Source organism: Anopheles maculipalpis, chromosome 3RL (assembly GCF_943734695.1).
Source record: "Anopheles maculipalpis chromosome 3RL, idAnoMacuDA_375_x, whole genome shotgun sequence".
Lineage (NCBI taxonomy): Eukaryota > Metazoa > Arthropoda > Insecta > Diptera > Culicidae > Anopheles > Anopheles maculipalpis.
In genome coordinates this window covers 20593087-20615124 of record NC_064872.1, presented here as the reverse complement: position 1 = coordinate 20615124, position 22038 = coordinate 20593087, and the positions used below count along the sequence as shown (strand labels likewise).

The window sequence follows — 22038 nt, the reverse complement described above, 5'->3', positions numbered from 1 at the left end:
GTCGTTCACACCTTCAAAGGCACAGCTAATCCTTCGATGGCAACCGAGCGAGTGAAAGCAATAAGAGATATCTGAGCCGACATTTGCAAACAAAACAAGTGTATTGTTTCCTGGTTTGTGTCCAGTGCTGTCGACGGCGCTGTCTGTCTTTCAAATGTGTCCTCTTCTCGTGAATGCTCATTCATGGGGACGGACATTAAAGTGATTTGCCACCGTTCTTTTCATCGGACGCCGAACATTGTGCTCCATAATTGAAGTACAAACATGCGTAAGAGCATCATGTTCACGCCATTTCGGCAAGTAGTAGAGTGTGCACGAATGCACCGTCCAACGGTTGGTTCGGTTATCGGCCCAGCATGTTCGGCCCCGGGTTGATGCGTTTGGTGGTGAGTTTATTTATTTATGCAATGTCAAAATGTCACACTGCCAAATTCATAATTCAACATTTGAGCAAGCCATCGAAGCCGACTGCATCCGTTGCTCCATCCATACACCGAGGTGATGATCCGGGTCAGGGAAACCCGAACACTGTTTCCTTGCAAAACGGATCCTTCTATCCGCAAACGTTGTGAGCACGTGTGTACAAATCGCGATACCACGCACGACCAACCGTACGAGTGTATTTTCACTGTTGGTGTGTGGCTGGACGAATCCGCAGTGGGGAAATAAATAAGATCCAAACAGCAATCTCGTGCCTGGTACCATTTGTTTCCGGTACGGCTGCAGTGTCACGTGGCCTACGATGGATTGTGCGGTGGGTTGAAAATGTTGTGCATTTCGCGCCTCTAACCGAGATTGGAAATATTTGCTTGCCGTATGAAGCCCTTCGAGAAGAAGCGAATGCCTTTATGGTTAATGTTATGCTAGTGACAAACATCCAATCTTAAAAGAGGCCGAAAGACAACAGCAGTTGGACAAATAGAGCTTATTTTGTTTGTTTCTCATTTACAAACATAATGATTGCTATACAACCGTTTATGTTAAATGATTCTTGCTTTATTTGTTTTATATTGGACATTTATATGCTAACATTTGGCTCTGAAGAGTGGTCCTTAAAAACAGAACATTTTTAATATATAATTATGGGGTTGGTCACAAGTTCACAATAAAAAAAAATTATTGATTACAAATGGCACCACACGATCCAACTTCCTATCTATGACAAAACTTGAAACGAAAATGAGGCACTGAGCTCTATGTTCCCTGTTCCCTGTTAGCGTGGGGAACGGGCTGCAGGACAATCGCCAATCTGCAGAGGGAAGCTGGCTTCCGTTGAACTGTTGAAGGAGAATCGAACTCTCAGGAATGCATCTGTTTACGTAGGGGAGAAGATTGTCCGTTGGCCGATGACTAACGCGATCGTTCTATTGGGGCCGGATTCTGACGCACGGATGATACTTGTTGAGACTTCCAACTTCCGTAGTGAAGAATTGGTTTCCGTTGATCGACGCGAACGAACGAATGAGAATCAACGTTAACTACGCGTGTAACGTGATTATATTATAAAATATTGCCTACTTTTAGGCGTTGAATATCATTTATTAATTTCGAACGATTCATATACATTTTTATGCGCTGAACTCTAAAAGAAAGCTTTCACTCATTTATTTTTTAATTAAGCTGACATCGTGCAGCTCCTGTATAGCCTTATAAAACATCAAATGGCATTTTACTAAGAATAATCCTATTGAAGATTAAAGCCGCGCATCGTGAGTAAATTCCACGAACTGCAACATGCAATATGGGCTTTTCTGTGAATGAACATACCAATTGTGCCATGCAATGTCCTTTCCACCTTTCGAGCCAATATAATCGACGCAAACCGTTAACAATTGTTGCCAGATGAACAAAGTGATGATAATTTCATCCAACCCTAACAACAGGCCTCGATGGGAAATTGTAACTGATCTAAACTGGCATGAATACAAGCATAGATAATTGTTCCGAATAAACCAAAAACCTCTGTCTGTTGAGATCGATACGGAACCAAACACCGTTGTATTTTGGACGAAAGCTAGATGGGTAGACAATTACAAGGCGCTAGTTGATTCAGATAAAAGGTTTGGAATATTTTGATGCAATAGTGTGTGTAGAAATGGATGGCAAAGTTATTAAGACTCCTTTAAGCATTTGGTAGTATTAAGAACTTTCTAAACAATGACTCTTTCACAAAACTTACAACTTAAAGCTTTCAAAAATAGTTGTACTTGTTCTATGTCATTTAGATAATGAACGTTGCACTAACATGAACTGCCATTGGGTTCATGTTAGCCAATCATTTCATATCTTTCATCTAAATCATGTTGTTTCTGTGTTTCTATAAACTGCGGTTTAGATTTTCCCTCAGCGATATAGTCTTGCGGGTTTCTCCTACGACACAACGAATTAAACAAGAAAACACTCATACGGAAATATTATCCGGAACGAAACAAAACGCCCATGATGTTGTTTTTCAATATTTTGCTCACCACATAGACGTACTCGCGCCATGCAGAAACTCCACCGAGAGGAATGCAACATGCGCGTTCGTTAAATTGCACACGTCGAGATTCTTTATCGTATTTTTGCAGTGGTACATTCATGAAGTTTGCATTCCAATTAGAACCATAATACACACAATCTTCCTGGTTCCATAAGCGTGGAAAATGTAACTAAACATACCCAGAAGATGACTTTCATATGACGATCCTAACAACATACCAGTCTTATCCGTTGGGAGCTCTAGCGTGGTTGCGCTCAGGTAATTGAGAGCATCCAAGCGGATAGGGAAATCGCAAGATAGAGTTGTGCAGCAATACAACAACATAATAAAAACGAAAATTCTCCACCGTGCTTATCCTTCCTGCAAGCAGCAAGTGAGTGGTGTTTCAACTTTTCGATTAACTTTACGCTTTTGTTAATGGAGTGCGGTTTGTTGAACTTGTGTGGCTTAGAATACGATCATCTAGATAATCGCATAACTCTTGTTACGTATCGTTAAGACTAACTTCGGAAAGTAAGTGACAATACGTCATGGAAAAGTATGTTGCTAAATAAGTTAAGGTAAAATTCTAGAAGGTTTTGTTTCACCAAGAATATCAGGAGAAGAATAGTAATATCCTTTCAACGATGAAAGTAAATTCATTAGACGAAGAGAACATTTAAAAATCTTTATCAGAAGAATTAACATAATAAATGCATACTTCAAGTAGACTTTGAACTTAATTAATATTTGTTAATGAATAAGATAATAAAGTATTTCAAAATAAATGATTAAAATACACCCAAAAGAAATATCAGTTACAGACCTAGATTGCACGAAAAAACGGGCCAGTCTGATCTTGTCATTATATAAAAAGGGGCTTAACCTTAAGAGTGAACAAAAAGATGAACTTGACAAAGCAAAAACACTCCTTCCCTTGGCTGTTTAATATGTAGCTTTTGCTAATACAAAAGTGCTAATTATGAATTAAATCGCACAAATTTAGGCGCTAGAAAAACAAAAGTATAAGACGCCTAAAGTTATGCAATTTGCGTGTCAAAACTTAGCTGTTTCCTGATTATGCGCATAATTCTCGAATGTTTCTAAAAAATTTAGATTATTAGAGTTTATATACTATCTTCTTTAACTAGAGTGAAAACTTCATCGCGTACTGATCACTCTTCCACAATATATGCTACTTCTAAAGTTCGAAAGCAATTGCATTCAAACATTGAAAACTAAGTCGCCAAAAAAACACACACGGTGCTCTCCATAACCATTACAACCCTTAACGCTCATCACCATACCAAAATCGTGGTACAAAATTCATTTAAAATGGAATATCTAAATTTCATATTAAACTTGCCAAATAACGAGCAAAAGAAGGTGGACATATTTTTTCCCAACTTCTCAACATTATCGTCCACACCGCGCGGGAAAAGTTCATCTCATCTTCACTCGACCAATGCACTCCTTACCGTACTCACTCACAAACAATGTTGCAGTTGCCGTAGGGCAGCATCGTTTCACGCCCCATTTCAAGTGTCTTTTCTTCTACCTAATGGTCTTGTCCTTTTTTTTACCCTGGCTCTTCCCGGTCCTTTATACATGCTAAACGCGACCGCACATCGTCGGCTGCACATTCAAACGACCGCCAGGGACCGGGACTGCCAGGACAAACAATGGTAATAAAAGCATGCAACTAGGCACACGTCCTGCCGCTCCGACCACCTACCAACCCGGCCAACAGCTGACCACAAACGGTGCTACCGAACCGCCCAAATACGTAAATGTTGACATTTTCTCTCTAAACGAAGGAAGCCAAAGATGGAAAAAAGGCAACAACTTTATCCCTTTTTTCTATGTTTGCTCGTTTCATTTTCACTTTTTTGCCGACCGCATTGTTCCTGAGAGCAACAGACAGAAGTGCAAACTAGAATCAAAGAGAAAACGCTGAACAACAACGTGCAAGAAAGCTGGTGGCTTCTTCCCATTAGAAAATGATACCGAGCGCCGGGTGCCCGGGTGGCGACAGCATACAACGCACCGGATAAATGCAGTGGCAAATGGCAAACCGTTGCAAACTTTTCAAATAAATGAATGCATAAATAAGCGTTAGGGGTGGGATGAATAACTTCTGCAATGGTGTTTGTGTCCTTCCACGCTACGCCTGCAACTTCGTGCGAATCTTGTCTTATGAAAAGGTACAAACAGGGTTTTGGGTGGGTGGAAAATGCATGAGTGGGATGAGAAAACTCATACCAAAGTCACCGAAACCCAGGAGCTACGCGGCTCAAACTCGTGGCGTACAATAGTAACAAAAACTAGCAAGAAAAGCAATGGACTTCATCTGCTCTGTCGGCCATTGCTTCTCCACCGACGAAGAAGTCACCGAGAAAACTCGGCTTCAATGGAAATGATGACGATGAAACGCAAAGGGAACGAATAGACGCCAAGAGACCTTCGAGAAAAAAATAACACCACCAAGAGAATGTTAAGTGAATCGTCTGTCAGCTTGAAACTTCCTGCCACAAAGCGGCGACTCAAACGTGTTCGTGAACCATCCCCGGAGTTTGAGTCTAAATCCATTGTAACAACTGAACAGACGGCACACAGCCAAGTGCAAAAGATGCCCGCTCGACGTGTGCATTCAACAAATAGATGATCTCATCCTTTGCATCCATCCTGGCGGCGATTTTCCATCCGAAGAAAATTGCGCGCCCTCAACATCATCGAAGAGGATGGACCGTTGTGTGTGTCGTACCGTTGGGCAACGCAACGCGGCTAGGGCGAGTTCCTTGCCGAAGCAGCGAAGGGTCACACAGGTCGCCATATCGGAAGAAGATCCCGGAGATAACCATTTCTGCCGCGTCACTCCTACTCCGTTATGGTACAACGATGCCAACAGCAACGACGACGGCGACGACTGACAATCGTACATCCTCCCGGACGGACCACTATCCGGAACTGGGCATTCCCGTGTGCAGAAATTGCTCGGGAGAGGGATGCCGAGATTTATGTGCTGTTTTAGCATAAAATTGTTTTATGGCTTTGGCAGTGCAAATGTTTAGAGGTTATTGACACCGGTGCTGCTGCTGCGTGTGTACGAATCGCATTCTGTTTGTACGCGTGTTTCCTTCCCTCACTGGTCCGGGGTTTTGAAGGGTGGTCGATGGACTCGAGTTTGCTTTCTTCTAAATGCAGACATTGGGGGAAATGTTTTTATTTTTCATCTACTATCTACTGCATTAGTTTTGAGTAGGAAAAGAGACCAGTAAAGCATGTGTAGTGCAGGAGAATGAAGAATATCGAATGTAAAGAATTGTAAGCAGAAAAGAATTGCAAAGACTTTTCTACAGAACAACAATATCGCATAACAGTCGTAAAAAAATGGTGATGAATTAAAGTTTGTAATTCAATTGTTGCGTACTGATTAATGTTTTTTGAATAAATTTTAAACAAACTGTAAGCAATGAACTTTTTTTTTGTATTGCAATGAGAATTCAGTATTTTGATTTAAATCATGAAAGACCATGACATTAACTTTTTGGCATTTATCCTCGAGGTATGAAAACCGCACAACAAAATTGACTTATAATTTTAATTACATCCTAGAATGCTAACTAACAGTACACATAGTGATAGCCTAATCAGAGCTGAACACGTCGTGATTATATCGACAGATAACCATTCCGTTTCCTGGAAACTCAGTCCAGGGTTTTCAGCTCTTCAGAGTTAAGGCAACTCCCTATCCACAGTAGCATCCGATTTTCGACAACCTCATCGCATTCTCCAATCATCGTACCTTCCTCGTTTGACTACAGTCAGGATAGCTACTAGCTCATGGTACTCTTTCCTTCTCCACGCGTCTTGCTCTCTAGGACTCATACCCATGGAAATGACAAGCAGACGTATCAATGTGCTAATATCGTGTACTTCATGTGTTGCCAACACTCAAGATACATTGTTCTCTGAAGTTACGATCTACAAAAGTAGTAGCACTCCGCTGCAACTTCTAGTCCGTCGACGTCAACTGATACTCTTTTTCCAAGTTGTGCTCTATCAAAGTAAAAGTGCCCGTTCAACAGATACTTTGTTTTCGTCACATCGCCCTAGCATTTCAGTCGGTTGTACACATCCGCGAAGCCAAGGAATTAGAAAGATCTTTCGAGTATTCTTTTGAGCTCCAGATGAAGCTTCGTATGACACCTACCAGAGCCATGTTTAACAACAAACAGGAAAGTCCGGTCCCCCCAATAGGGATCTTTAACAGCCGTCGCATCTTCCCAGAGAATCCACACCGAGAGGCTGCCTTGAGGTCGGTAAGCTGGTGTAGAGATTTAATGCTCCCAGTATTTCTGAAGGCCATTGCCATTGCCATAGAGCAAAAATTTAGCCAGTGGCCACTTTGCCTCCAATAAATTCATCACAGTAGCTTTCCACAAATCCTTATATATGTCCTAAATCCTCATGATCAGTCGATGCATGATCGTGGCAAGCTTCCCCATTTAGAAAAGATTGATCACTAACCCACTAGCTGTCTTATTATATTTCTGTTGTTTGATGAGGCTCATGGTACTCTTCTCTGCTTCTTGCTACATTTATCATAAAATAGAAATGTTAATTTCCTTTGATAAGTAGAAAACGATACATTAATGAAACTTTGTGCTTCAAATAGGATGATTTAAAACTTGTTATACGAATGCGTCTTTTTAACAAACATTTTTTACCTTTTACTCCTCTATTAAAATAAATGAAATACACTTCAACCCCTGTAAGTACGTTACAGGTAAATTATTTGTTTGTGTCCATGCTCAAGACCTTGAACCAAATTTGTATTGCCCCAAAACGATACACTTCAATTATCTTCCCATGTTTTCCTTCAAATATAACGATCCACTGAAACTTCATGCATATTGTGGCTCTCCTTTCATTTTATTACCCATGTTCCTTCGATGCGCAAAACAACTTCTTTACGCACATAAAATTTCCATTTAATCTCTACTCTGCTGGAAACTCAATTTTTACCTGCTGCTTGGTGACTTTCCATCGCCATCTTCACCACTGCGTGGCCAACCAAAACAACAAAAAATAGATAATAATTCTTTCCCGCTTACCAACGGGAGGCCACTTCCGCTAAGTTGTTGTCGTTTCGATAACTGGCCCCTAGCCCCGTAACGACAATATCGAATCGCACAAACCCGAACCGGTTGCCAACCCTGCGCAGCGAGCTGCATAAAGCAAAACGGTTTATGATCCAATTGTGCCATGTGCAAGTTCAAGCCAAAAAAAAAACACAAACCCCGTAACAAACTCACAAGTGCCGGAATAGGTCACCGGGAAGTCACATAATATGTGGGAAGTTATTTTACTGCTAAGCGTGTTTTTCATCGCACCGAGCCGAAGAAAAAAACACACGATAAAAGGAAAAGGAGTAAAACAGCAAACCTATCGTGAGAAAGTGAACCCGGGGTTACACACGCGAGTGGAAAAACGACACACGTGAGGGAGCAAAAATAATATTAACGATTCGCTTTTGGATAACAAACAACTTTCATCTTTCGCATCTTACTCGCCGAAGGGCGCGCCCTGGTGGCGCTATTCCGTTGCCCCAACATTTTGGACACATCCGGTGCTGTAAGTGCTTTCCGACCAATCATCTACCGGGGTACGTGTTAAGAGGGCTAAGTTTATGGAGATAAAGAAGACGTAAGCAACCCCCGCATTACACAGATATGACGATGATAACATGCGAATGAAAGGATCGAGCGTGTACACTCTGCTATCGAAACCGCAGAATGTGTTTTCCTATCCATCTACTATCTCGCCCCAATAGTACCCAACCAAACAAGGCCTACTCGTGGAAACGCGTTTGCCATCATGGGCAAAGTGTATTAGTGAAACGCATAAAGCTCATGTTTACATCACTGTTTTCACACCATATGGACGGTGTCGATTGGTACGCTCTTGGGAAGCGACCTTTAACTAAGGGGAGGAACGAATGAAGAATGCTTCAGAAACATCTAAACCCATCTGCACTCAAGTACCATCAAAGCATCGAAGGTGGAGTAACAGGCCAAATAATAAGCTACAGTTGAAGAAAGCTAGCTTCGGGTTGGGGATGTGAGTGAAGCAGTAAGCTATTCAGTGAATAGATTTTTACTTTTATTGCTTATGTCAAATGCGTCGTAAAATGTAGTAAAAAGAGCGATACAAACGACAAAGGGCTGTTTTTATTTTTCTGCAAGATAAACCACTTTTAATTCCTTCATTAGCTGCTATACTGAAATGGTTTACTCATCATCATCATCAGCTTTGACCAAATGGTCAATACGCCTAAAGTTAGGCAATCCGCAGAGTGTGATTTCGTTGGATTCAAATTTCTTTCTCGTTTCTTTCCAGAGCTCCAACATTAATTTTCAATTTAACAATCCGTGCAGAAAAAATCATCACCTCCTTCTTCTGTCTTTTAAGTAACACCTCCTAAATCTGTCCATCTCCTAAATTAAATTACTTTGTAGTTCCACCATAAATCTGTTTCCGAAATGGCACATAACTCCAAGAGCAACATAATGTCTCCAGGGACTTTAGGGAACCGAAATAAATCCCTCACTAAAAGTGAAACGGTACGATGACGCCCTACATCGAAAAGGGGGGGGAAAAATGTTAATCTTCTAAATCGAAACCACATCACATCTAATGGCCCAAAGGTTGGTGACTCTCGAAACGAACAAAACACATGCATGCTGGCGAATGATTTTGATGCCCTCGATGAAAACGAATGGTTCCCAAATGGATGACTTTTCTTGTTGTCTTTCTAGCACCTAACTGATGAAAGAGGGGCGAAAAAAACAACAAAATAAACACATTCGGTCCCTTTATCCGCAAAAAAACACACCAAAAAAACGGCTACCTGACAAATGGAAAATGAGATGGAAAATTTGCACACTCCAGCCGCCAGCCTACCAACAATCAACCTGCTTTCCACCATTTTTTGTTCTCCCTCTTGTCGCTTTATATGGTTGCCGTTTTGTCTGTTACCCGAGCACCTCGCGTGTGAGCCTATAAATTATTTCTGTGTCTGTGTGTATGTTTTACCGAAAGGAAAGCTAAAAAGTTCCCGCCCCTGCCCAAAAACGGTGAAGAGGGTTTGACATTGAATTGGAAGGTTGGTATGTATGGCTGACAAACAAAAAATCATCTACAAGCACACGCATCCTTAACACTGGTGTTAAATACAAAAGAATGTGTCAACATGCGTCGGATGCGGTGCTGGTGGTTGAGAATCCGTGGGATCCATCCCATTCATGACAGCATTTTTCTTTCAAATCGTACCCACCCTTTTCAACGACGGAAGCCTTAACATGGCCACAACAATGCGACCGCATGCAGTGACATCATTTCATTACGCACATGTGTGACTGTACTTTTGATTAATGAAAATTGGGAACATTACGCAAGCAGCCACACGGACAAAATTGTTCTGTGTGCTCTGTGTTTGAGTAGTGCAAGCTTTCAGCATGGTACAATTGCGCATTGATTTTCATTTCATGCTAGTATTTAAGCACATGATTGAATGTTTAAAATTGGTTCATTAATTAATGAAAATGTATCTTTACTTTTCTGATTGCATACTACAAGGCACTCATATTTGAAGTGCTTAATGTGAAATTTAAGCCACCTTTTTGTGAGCGCGAATATCTCCTAATTCATGGACAAAAATATGTGAAAACACACAATATACCGCAAAAACCACTTTAAAAAATTACTAAAACAAAGCGACAAACGCACATGCAGCGCCTTGTACTTTTTTGTGGTTATTCAGAACTATCCAAAGGACCGATAACTTGTATGCTACGGAATTGATCTTACGGAATTCGGAAGAGTTGCGTGCTTATGTTTACTTATGAAATAGAAGAGTTGTTTGGTTGACTTCAAAATTGAAAGATAATGATTGAATTCGTGTTTCACAGTGAGTTTCTGTGAGCGTGGCTTAACGACGAATGCTCGAGTTTCGTCAAGTCCGATAAATCGCAGGGTTGAGCTTAAACAATTATTTTTGAAAGAACCATTACGCACCCGAATCGTTACCCTGAAATGAGGGACCAATAAGTCTATTAAGCTGTTCGATTGCCGGCGTGACCAAACTGATTGCTAAGCCAAGAAGAGGAAATAATATTGTTTTAGCAAAGCCTCATTGAAAAAGGCTTTCAAGTCAAGTCGTTAAGCCAAAAAGAAGAAGAAGAAGAAGAAGAAAAAAAGAAGAAAAGTTATGAACCCAAAACATTGGAATGATGAAAATATAAAACATTCTTTTATGAAACTTGATAATTTTCTTGCCTCACATACTAACAGACTATAAGTTGCAATTAAAGCAGTCAAAATAGAGCTTCATTGACTAAAAAATACGACACCACTACTAAAGAGACCAACGGTGGGGAGTCAAATAGGTAACCATACACTACCATGAATCTTCATGGCCAGCAATAGATGGCAACAAAAAGCTTCAACTGCAACCAACAAAGAATATCCGCCATTTAGACGGTTTCCATTTCATTTAAAACTGCCAGCTTCTCTCGGAGCTGCACTCCGACAAGCCGGGTGGCCAATAGGAACAGGAAAGGCACACTAGCAGACGCTACAAAACTTTTCCCATTATCTGGCGGATATCGGGCACATTTTTTGATATCGTTCGCATCGTACGCGAATCGGTTAGGATGTATCGATTACCCCAAAGCGCGCTAAAATCGAAAACTACTGTGGCAAAGTAAACGACCGGTTTCCCGAGTGCCATTGAAAATTGTACGGATTGCTGCAGCGAAACGCTACCGTACCGACTTTCAACGTAATGCGTCATCGACTGTGCACTTTCTCTTCAGTGCTTTTTGCTGTCGCTCTTTGTGTGTGCTATATTTTACCACTTTAATGAGTTTCTAATAATATAATTGACTTTTATTTCGCCATTTTTCTTCACCGTTGTCGAATGTGGGTGATTTCTTTTCGGTACGAGATTTTCCTTTCCTTTCTGAGAGCTGTTTATAGCTCTCTTTTTCTTCAGCGCTATAAATTAAGACGTTGCACTCTGGTCAAACAACGCGTTGATGGTGGTTAGGAAAATGGTTCCCAACAAGCCAATCTCAGTGCAAATGTTGTGTACTTTTTTTTAAAGTAGAACCCTTTTTTTCTTCATCAGAATTCCTCCTTGGTATCCCAGCCATAAAATGAAAGATACTTAAGCAAAGAATTACATACAGTAATGCTGGTAAGCAGCGCATTTGAAAGAGCTTTTTCCTGTAATACATTGCAACAAAAGGGGTTTGGTTTTTGCTTCGTTAAAACAAATCTTCGTAAAACTCTTCCGAAACAACAATGCACCATTAAAGGTGAGCAAAAAACTTCGAGATGGTGCTATTATAGTATAAACGTGGTGCATTTAATTTCTTGAGGAAGTTTACTAAGGAATAAAAAGCTAAATTTATTTATCCAGGTAAAAAGATTTTTTTATCTGTTTCATCCTAAAAGAAATAATTTAATTCCTCATTCCAAATTTTCCTTTTAGCGTGCCAGAGCAGTCCTTAAAGCTTTATCAGCAGCTCTTTTTCGATTCTTGCCACGAAAACAAGCTTCAGCCGTGATTCAATCACGCAACAGTCAAACAAATATGACTCCCAAGAAACAACCCAACGCAACAGTGAACCATTTCGAACAAAACTCATTTAAGAATCACATGGATAATACATCAAAACTATGAACAAAACTTCCGGGCTCCGGTGCGTCCCAAGGAACCAGAGAGTCAAGCAGCAGAAAGTAATGACAGCGATGAAGAAACGCATTTGTTCTTTGCCGCCACGCACTCCGTTTCCGAGATTGGTCCCGTAGGAGCATTCCTTTAATAGAAGCATCCATTTGTGCAGCTGGTTGTGCACCGCGTTTGCAAAAGTTCCCAGCCCTGGCATAAGGTTCCTCCCACCGAAACTGCATCATTCGACCGTACTTCAGTGCCGGTGTCATCGGTAGAGACGTTTGTACTAGCTTTATTCCCTTCTCCTTCTCTTCGTCTTTCTTTTACAATTCTTCATCCTTCCAGTGTGTGTATGTGTGTGTGCACCCACCCCAAAACCGAGCACAAATATATTATTGCAGTAGAACAAATTTATGGAAAAACTTTCCCACCGTGACACTGCACGTATGTTTTGTACAGATGTTTTAGTTTTTTTTGTCCGTCCGTCCTTTTTTTTTCACGTCCTCAACTCGAGCTCCAATTTGTGGCAGACGAATAGGACGCTGCTCAGCTGTCTGACGGTGAATCTGTTTTCCCCGTTTCCCTTTCCGCCGGCGTCTCGATGCATTAGGGTGCATGCCTCTCTAAACTTTCTAAGGCTGCGTTGCACATTGTTTCGTACGGCGGCAACCTGTTTCCCTGTTTCGAAATTCTTCCACATCCGGGTTTATAGTTGTATTGCTGGGGGCACGGAGTATTACGATGACGAAAATGGGGCTTCACCTTTTTTTATGGTGGAAACCTTAAAAATATGTGTCAGAATTTTTTGACTTCTTAATCGGTGGGTTGCATTGTAAGTGCTAGGGGCGAAGGATTTTAAGGTATATTAAAGGTTTCTAAATGTTCTGTCACCTTTAAGTATTCAAGAAGCTGAACGACCACCACCAGAGCCATCTAACGCAAAAACATTGAAACTCATTGTGTGATCGGTGAGAAAAAACTTGAAAAGGTTCTTCAGACTTTTATTTTAATAATTCTTGGCGATACTTGCACAAATAAGCAGCACAATATGTGTTTATTATGGCTAAAAAGAATGAACTGGACTTAAATCAATGTATGGATTTGTTGAATGCGCTGAAGAACTGGCAGGACAAGTTATATTTTTCTATTAAGTCATAGAAAACTTTACAAATTCCGAGCTACTGGTAGGATGGTGGATTGATAATGATTAATGAGTTTATGAAGTACAATTTAGTTTCCCTGTTCTACTATTTTAATACTAAAATTTCAACTCAGCTAAACAGCTTGGCATTTCAACACAAAAAAATACAAATTGCCATACAAGCATCTATCGTCAGCTTCGAATTGTTCGACTCCCTTACGATTACTATATGTTCGTAACATAGGAAACGAATTGCAGATGGATAAAACCATTAATAATACATTCTTGAAATCATTTTCCCCTTTTAGCGTTTTTGTTTAGCTTTCCACGGTCATCAGAAATCATTTATATGAATTTTAACTACGATCGATTCTCAAGATAAAAAAACTCTCCTTTAGCAACAAACTGACAACTACCACCGGAACCATCCAGCGTAAACCAATAGCATGAATTCTGGGAACCTTTGCTTTCAATTCGAAATTGCCTTTTCTGTTCACCCACAACTCATACAATTTCACTTTACACTGCATCTCATGAAAGAGATAAAAGGGCCCCACGAGAAGAACTTTACTTTACACTCGCCCATTTAAAGAAGCGAAAAATAGCAACCATCATCCGCGAAACAGCTTCACCCATCCATCCATCCATCCATGTGCGCCACATCGCCAGGCGAAAGAACTAGTTGAAACATCCAGCAGCAGGAAGTGCAACCGAGTCAAGCAAGCAAACGAGTGAGTGAGTTAGACTGGAAAACTGGTGAAAAACTTACTTATAAAAGTACGCTCCTTGGCGGCGGTGGATGGTAAAGGATACAAACGCCACCATCGCGTATGGACAGAAAGAAGAAACAAAAAACAAGTGAGCACCGAGGAACGCTCTCGATTCTTCAACGAAATGCCAATTTATCTTAGTTTCACTTCCGGTTTGCAAGCGGAAAAGCGAAAACTATCGACAGAAGCGAAAGAAAGCAAGCACCCATTTTCCCAGGAAGCAGAAAATTCCGTTGCGTTAACTTCAGCGCTAAAAGTTTGCTAAAATACGCCCGGCATTATGCAATGCCATGGCACCGTTTTGCAGACCGACAAGACGTTCGTGTGTTTATCTGTTTCTCTTTTTACTGCGAGCGGAATGGTGGCGAGTACATTCAAATGAATATCGCTTTTCCGTTTGGCTTTATTTCCGACGAGTCTGTGTACAGCTCATGAGCCTGATCTATCTGCACAATCTACGACAAATCGAAGCGAGCACCTCGTCTGAACGCCTCAACGAACCACTCGAACACACAAAGCACAGTAACCACAACGAGGGTGCATCCACTTTGGGTTCGGGAGCGTATTGTAGTAAACATAATTTTATTAGCATTATTGCTAAACGAAATTTTATTTACCTGGGCAAATTTACCGCTGTCCAAATCATGCCCACAACAAACACGAAACCACGTGGCACGTTCCAATTTTCTTTGACAATTCCCTATGTTTCTTTTCACTACTCGGCACACAGCCATACGCGCCCTAGCCTTCAGCTTACGTTTTTTATTCGAAAACATTTGCAAATCCATCACAAGGACGACAACGTCCACGGGTAGTATGCACACTGTTTGGTATTCCGAGAGGTTTCCAAATATTCATGACATTCATAGCGCGTGACGTTCTACACGCGGTTTCGTCATCATACGCCTGCAATCCTCTTTTTTTACCTTTGCCAAGAACTAACCTCTAGAGGGAGCCGAGGATTCAACACAGCGCAACACACACCTGCCTTCTGTCTCCTTGCATTACCGCGGTAAGTAATCCCCATGAAAGCCAATCAAAAGCGAAACATAACCGGGACGAACCGAATATAAAACAACCACATTTACGACCACCGTTCCTCGTTTCCTAAAAATCTGCAATCGGCCAAAAATGGATCGCCCTTCATCCGCGTTTGGTGGTTTTTCGTCAAATTGAAGGTCGGTTGACGAGACACGACACACTCACTAACTGTGCACTATTTACAGCCATAAAGCTTGGGGAACTTCCCCCAAGTTGGGAACGACAAACATCCTTTCCCGTACAGTCCGATTGTTGATTGACAAAACCTAAGTCCTTACCGTTTACCGCACACTCGCTTAGTCGTACTCGAAGGTGCAGTGTCTTGTTTCGAAAATTACTTTCCTTGCTCGTAAACCGTAACGAAAGGATTATTATTTATCGATACACAAAACATAACTGTCTGGTGAGACTCGTCCGATGCAAATCCAAAAGTATCTTCATGCAGAAAACCATTCGTCCTCACCTGACTCACGAGCGCAGGAAGTAAAAACGCGATCGAGCGGTTCATGTGGTCGCATTTGTCGTATAATTTTTCGATTTCAAACCAATTGACGAAATGGTTATTCGATTGGGTTACGTGAATTAATGGGTAGTTTTATCGATGTGGATACATTTAGAGAAATTATGCGTGTTCAAGGTTGGGCCAAGCAGTGGATAGATTAATAAAAAGCTTAATTATGAACAAGCAGTATTTTGTTTATTTTAGTCTGTGTTTAATGTCAAGTTCAGCAAATAATTATTCTTATAACTCATTACTCGAAGATGTCAATAAACATATCGTTATGAAACTTTGTTCCCGTTCAATTAAAAGCAGTGTACGAAAATCGCATCAATACTTACTTAATTTTTCTCAGATTAAAAGCTGTTATGTGCAGAAAATGTAGAAGACATTCTCTATTAAATTTTCTTCTTCAATCACATGGAATATTTGACTACAAAAAAAAATTAAACGTCGGAAACGACTGCAGAAGGCCCACGGCGAAATTTGTTCGTCACTTTGAAAGTCGCGAAAAACTTATGCGTTGCGCAGTACATGCCTCAACGAAACACATTGTACTTTCAGAGTGGTAAAAATGATTACCTGTTAAAAAATATAACAAAAAAGTGGATTAAGACCCCTCCTTCTCAATCACGAGCACTAGTTTTAACTTCAGAGCGATACTGCTCTTTTTCAGCTGGCCAACGGTTGAACAAGTCAGTTATTCAACTACTTTTTGGGTTCACTTTTCATATCCTGCTGGGTGTTTATGAGTCATTTAAGTAAAAACGGACAATGAATTCACTGTGGTATATTGACAACACCAAAAACACAGTGCAATAAAATTGACAGCTTACAGTGCTGCGCACAAAATATTCAAGGGGGCTTTCTCGGATCTTTAACCCTTTTTGATCGTCACAAGTTACAACAGAACAAAAAAAAAGGTTTATTAGAGTAGATAATTAGGCAAATTAATTCTAAAAACCGGTAAGAAATCGCTATTTTGCAGCCCCTGCATGTAAACGCCTGCAAGGTATGCAAAATACCAACCATTCTTCTTCCTATCCAACACGATCATTCCCATCCCATCTGCGCAGCCGCTAACGAAGACTCTAGCGTCAAAGCGAACTGTTTGCCAACAAAATCGTCTCCCTAAAAATAAAGTCTCCCTCTCAGCTGATAGCACTACTGTCAGCCAGTTAGTCAGTGTGTGCCTGACATTGCCGCCCGCATCCCATCGATGAAGATCCTCTTCGTTTGCATCGGTAAGCTCGCTCGCTCGTTCGCAGTGCATTTATTGTGCATCATCTAATCGATCACTGGATCATTCCATTCCCGGTACCCAAACAAGGCAACTCGTGCCGTTCGCCTATGGCCGAAAGTGTGATGAAAAGCATTGCCGCACAACACAACCTCACCGACTGGTACGTTGACAGTGCCGCGTTACGCGAGTGGAACGTTGGCCGACAGCCGAATGAGCGAGCGCTTGCCGTGCTGGCAGAGCACGAGCTCACCTCCGATCACATCGGACGGCTGGTCTGCTCGGATGATTTCCGTCAGTTTGATTATGTGTTTGGCATGGACGAGTCGAATGTGGCCGATCTACTGCATCTGGCACCGGTTGACGGGAGGGCGAAGATAGAGCTGCTTGGAAACTACCGTGGCAGAGAGCTGGACAGGATTATCATCGATCCGTACTTTGTGAGTAATGGATGATATCTATTTCCATACACCGTACTAAGAACGATTCTTTTTACCAGGAACACGGCATACACGGGTTCCGGCGCTGCTTCGATCAGATAGTGAGTTGCTGCGAAAATTTCGTCAAAACTCACGGACGTCCGGTATCGCAAGAGCTGTGGGAAAATTGAACAGAAATTGCGAAAAATAGATTGCGTGGCTTAATGCTCTCTCTTTGTCAAATGTTTATGCTTCGGAAATCTGTATGAGCTTATACGAGTGGGAGGCTAATTTGATTCAATTATTTAGCGGGAAAAATAGCAGCCGAAAAATCTACGCAAAATTAAATTTCTCCTTAATATCACTATTACTTTACGCTACACAGCCCTAGGCGCGGTATGCTCATTGTTACCGATATTTTTTAGTTATTTCATTACTCAATTAGGTAATAGCGCTTTTCAATAAATACTCCTGCTTAGCAAGCAATTTGGTATTCGGAACTTCAATCGATCGCGCTAGTGGTCACACCGTTTGCCAATCCGGCCAGAGTATTTAGAACACAATCTAGCCTGATATTAAATTTTTTACCATGTATCGTACCATTTAGCTCCACAGTTCCAGGCTCGTACAAACGTAAATTGCTTCCATTTAAAATCAATTTGCACAGCTCTTACGACCACCAGCTCTCGTTCTCTCGCACACTTCCCACACAAGCTTAGTGCCGCAACATTCAAATCGAACTAAATTTGACCATAACACAGCCCACATACCTAACACCACAAGCCATAAAGAGGTCCTCCCTGCGCAGTATTTGCCACACAACTCCCCGGCACAGCTCCAGGACGCACACCAAACCACCGTGCTGCAAAAAGTTGTTTGTTGCCAAAATCAAGTTTCCTCACGTTTGGAATTTCAGATTTCTGGAGCAGATTTCCGATCCAGTTCTTCGAGGTACTTGCGTGGAACCGGATTTCTGCTAAAGCATCCAGCATCCAACGATAACTCTACCACCTGGCAGCATAAAAAAGAAGCTCCAAGATGGGGAGCTTTTGTTTTTCGTTCGGCCCACTTGCTATGCAGTGTATGCACACGGTAAAGCATCGGATTCCGGTCGTAACTTCCTGTTATTGCCATCGGGAAGTGCCATTGCGGGTGCTATGTGTGAGAATCACAAATCCTAATGAAATCTCTTTTGTTTTGCGCCCGGAAATTGCGGCAACGATGCTACCGGTTAGTGCCCTTAAAGCATCCGCACGTGCTCCTGTTCCGGGCGAGCTGTCACACTGTTGGAAAGTTTCCTTCGGCCACACCGAACCAGTGCGGTCAGTGGCGTGGCGACGTGCTTCAATTTCTTCGACAATTCTGCGAAGTAGGTACGAGTTGGGTAATATTCGATTATGAGCCATTCAAGATTTGTTTGGGAAAGTTTGCCATCAAAGCATGGTTCGCATCAAAACGGTCCCTTTTCTCCGGGGTTTGGTCGATACCAGGAAGGGGGTAGCCGGTTAGAAGCAATAATGGACAACGTCGGACATAACACTTCTTGCAACGATGCTAACCACCTTTATGGTCAGTGTACCATTATTTTATTGTCGAAACAATTGCAAAGCGTACAATATGCAAAAACCGGCAAACCGGAGGTGATCAGATCGGCTTCCTCTGTCCTAGACTACAAGACTACGGGTTGAAGACACGGTCCACACGAGTCTGAAAGTTTACCGATTTTCCAACGGAAAAGCAGCAAGACTTGAACACCTGACTCTCACCGGTCGTTCCAGAAAACAAAACTCCGACGTTATTTGATTATTTCCCATCCGGTCCACTTCACAATTGCAAATGTAGTCCGTCGATGTAGCCTCGATTCCCGGCACTCGTTCTCTCGCCTTCGCCTATTTGAGCAACTTGAAGGACTGAATTTGCTTCACAAATTTTCATCCCAAAGTTCTTCTTAGCTGTTCAAAATTCGTCTAAAAGAGGAAAAAAAGAAGAAGCTGTAGAAAAATAAATAACCATTCTGTTTGGTCAGGTTCTTGAACCATCGGTACGTGGACATTGAGGATAGCTAACCCCGGAACCAACCCCCGACCGGATAGCAAAGCAAGGTGTGTTGTCGCTCCAAACTCTCCAAGGTGGTTGGAAATTATAATGAGAAAATCATTTCCAACTTCTGAAATTGAATTTTATCTTTTGACCAGATTTTGGGACAGGGACAGCGGAAAAACGGAAGTTATGCCGCCATATTTTGAGATGGCCAGGGGAGAACAAACATAAGGCCGCCTGGGTGCATAATTGATGTATCAATTTTGGGGGACAGTTTTGGCAATCGAATTTGCCTTATTTAACATACACTGAGCTTGTATCAAATTTGAGTGAGGAACTTTTAAAGAGATGTTCTAAATATCACCGTTTTGACGTTTTCGTATCTTTTTCCGAAGATGATCTTCAATTTTCTAAAGTTTTTTAATGGTACATCAAACACCAAACTGCTGTTGAATGCTTCGCTGAAAAATATGCTATAAACTGGAAGCTAATGATCCTCACGATAATAAACCAACTCGATCAACCCAACGGAGAAACCGTGCGTCTTCCTAGGAGACAACGCTTCACTGTAAATCATAATCCACCTCAACGAAACCGGGTACCAGTTTGGTTCGATCCTGCTTTGCAAAGCTCAAATCATAAATGCAACCTCACCAAAAATGCTCTTCCAACTTAAGGCGCAAGCTCTAGCTCTAAAAAGATATAAATCCATAATCCTTAATTCCATACGTTATAAATTTGACAAACGATATTTTATCCCCGGCAACGATTACGCGCCGTCCTTTGGCAACATAAAAATAATTCGGTCTAGCCCATTCGTGCTCTCGTGCTGTCCGCAAAACGCTGAAATTTTGCAAATGCTTCCAGAAAAGTCATACAACACTACCGATGAAACAACCCACCCAACATCGCATGAAGATGTCCTGACAGGATTTTCGCACCGTCAGCAAAAACCGACAACACATAGCGCGCGCACCCGTAAGTAGGGAAAGTACGAACCAAAAAAAAAACCCTACTCGGAAAACCATCTCAGTAATAATTCAAATCACTTTCCTGCCCCACATCTTCATTTTACCTTCTTGCCTTTTTTGTGTCTTCTTGCACGTCCAAAAAAAGCTGCTCCCAAAAGCCTATGGTGGTCGTTACAGTTCTGAATATCTGAGCAGCTACGCAACGCCACGCAACAGTCCCCGAAATGTGCAACAATCTTCCTTCCGAGGAAGCCTTTTCCAGGGTGGGCTTAGCGAGGGGTGAACGAAAGCGTGTCCGAAGGGTGGACGAAGACCGAGGCAACAGACAACGGAAAATTGATGCTCTCTCTCTCTCTCTCTCTATCTCTCTTTCTATCTCTCTCTATGCTACGGGTGGTAATGGTTTGTCGTAAAAAAAGGATTTTACATTCACGGGCCTTTTTTGTCTGTGATTTCGATTACCGAAAATGTCGACACACGACAGTCGGGTAGCATATTTTTAGGCGCGCTTTTGCTGAGCGATTCGAATTGGATTTGTACGGCTGGTGCGCTCAGCAGCTACCGGGAAAGCAAATTGAGTTGAAGCTGTCTTCGGGATGTTCCCTTGCTTTGATTTCTTTTCTTCTTTTCGTGTGTAGATTTTTGTATGTGTGCGTGCGTTTCTTTTTCATTTTACCCTACCCGTGAAACGTGTTCCTTCCTGCCCCGGAACGACTTAAGGGCCGTTACGTCAAGGCGCAAGGTTGTCATTAAGTGATTTAAATTTTAATTCCACTTTTCATTCAAATGATTCTGATCCCGAGGTCGTTGCTTTTTTGCATGTTTTCCCGTTTGCTTTCTACGTCGCACAGCGTACACACATACACAACTACACATTCCTTCGCTTTCATCACTGAGCATGGATTCCGTCAATAAATGCGCCTTTTCGTTGCTTCCCACCCGTCTTAAGCAAGAGCAACTTCGACGAAAGAAAAGCTCTCTCACCAACTGCCATTTTATGAGGCCTTTCTTTCCTGGCTCGTTTCCCACCCGACCGGGGTAACTCTGGTGGAAAATTAAGCTCACAAGCGAAATCCTTCCCGATGGAATTGCATCTTCATGACAGCGAACTCAGTTCGAGCGACATTGGCGCTAATGCACGCCAACTGGCGGAAGGAGGAACTCGAGGAAAACGCCGCAACGCCGGCAAGCTTTTCACAAATGGGCTCGAAAGAAAATCAAAGAAAGCACCATAAAATGATGACTATTTGGAGGGTTTTTTTATTGCTCTGCTGCTGCTTCGCACTTTTATAGACCTGGTGAGCGTGTGCTCGTGCGAAGAACACCCAGGTCATTGTGTTTCGATGCGAGCAAGGGCAACAAATGAGCAAAAAAAGAGTATGAAGCTTTTGAGCCGTTTTACCTTGCTGCTCCGAAAGCAGTCCAACGCTTGGTGTGAAGTCACTTTATGTCTCGCTGCGTGCATAACTTCAGGACCAAAAATCCTGCACTGGGCAGAGCGAAAATGTCCTCCAGCACACGGCATCCTACCCGTAAACGGTGGGCTAGCTACCGACAGTTTCAAAGTTCGCTCAAGTTTGCCGTGATTCCAGCTATTCTTACCGTCTACGCTACGCTTGGACAAAGATTTTTCCCACGCGTGAAGATAAATGGTTCCCACGGTGGGATTTAGACTTGCTTGGATCATCGCATCGCAACGAAGAAGTGTATGGTG

At 42.0% G+C, this 22038-nt stretch overlaps 3 protein-coding genes across 3 annotated transcripts in view; 2 read left to right on the top strand and 1 right to left on the bottom strand.

Moving 5' to 3' along the window:
• The window catches only part of LOC126564801 (protein PRRC1-like), a 299123-nt gene that overhangs the window by 74498 nt on the left and 202587 nt on the right, over positions 1-22038 (top strand). The window lies entirely within an intron of this gene.
• The window catches only part of LOC126563788 (rap guanine nucleotide exchange factor 2), a 136802-nt gene continuing 114862 nt past the window's right edge, over positions 99-22038 (bottom strand). Inside the window, exon 6 of the mRNA XM_050220528.1 lies at positions 99-110. The gene's annotated coding sequence lies outside the window, so the exon portion shown is untranslated. The remainder of the gene's footprint in view (positions 111-22038) is intronic.
• Positions 16871-17504, top strand: LOC126560470 (low molecular weight phosphotyrosine protein phosphatase 1-like). The gene is made up of 3 exons (XM_050216427.1): positions 16871-16898; positions 16985-17334; positions 17394-17504. The coding sequence occupies exons 1-3, from the start codon at positions 16874-16876 to the stop codon at positions 17502-17504; spliced, it is 486 nt and encodes a 161-aa protein (XP_050072384.1). The 5' UTR covers positions 16871-16873.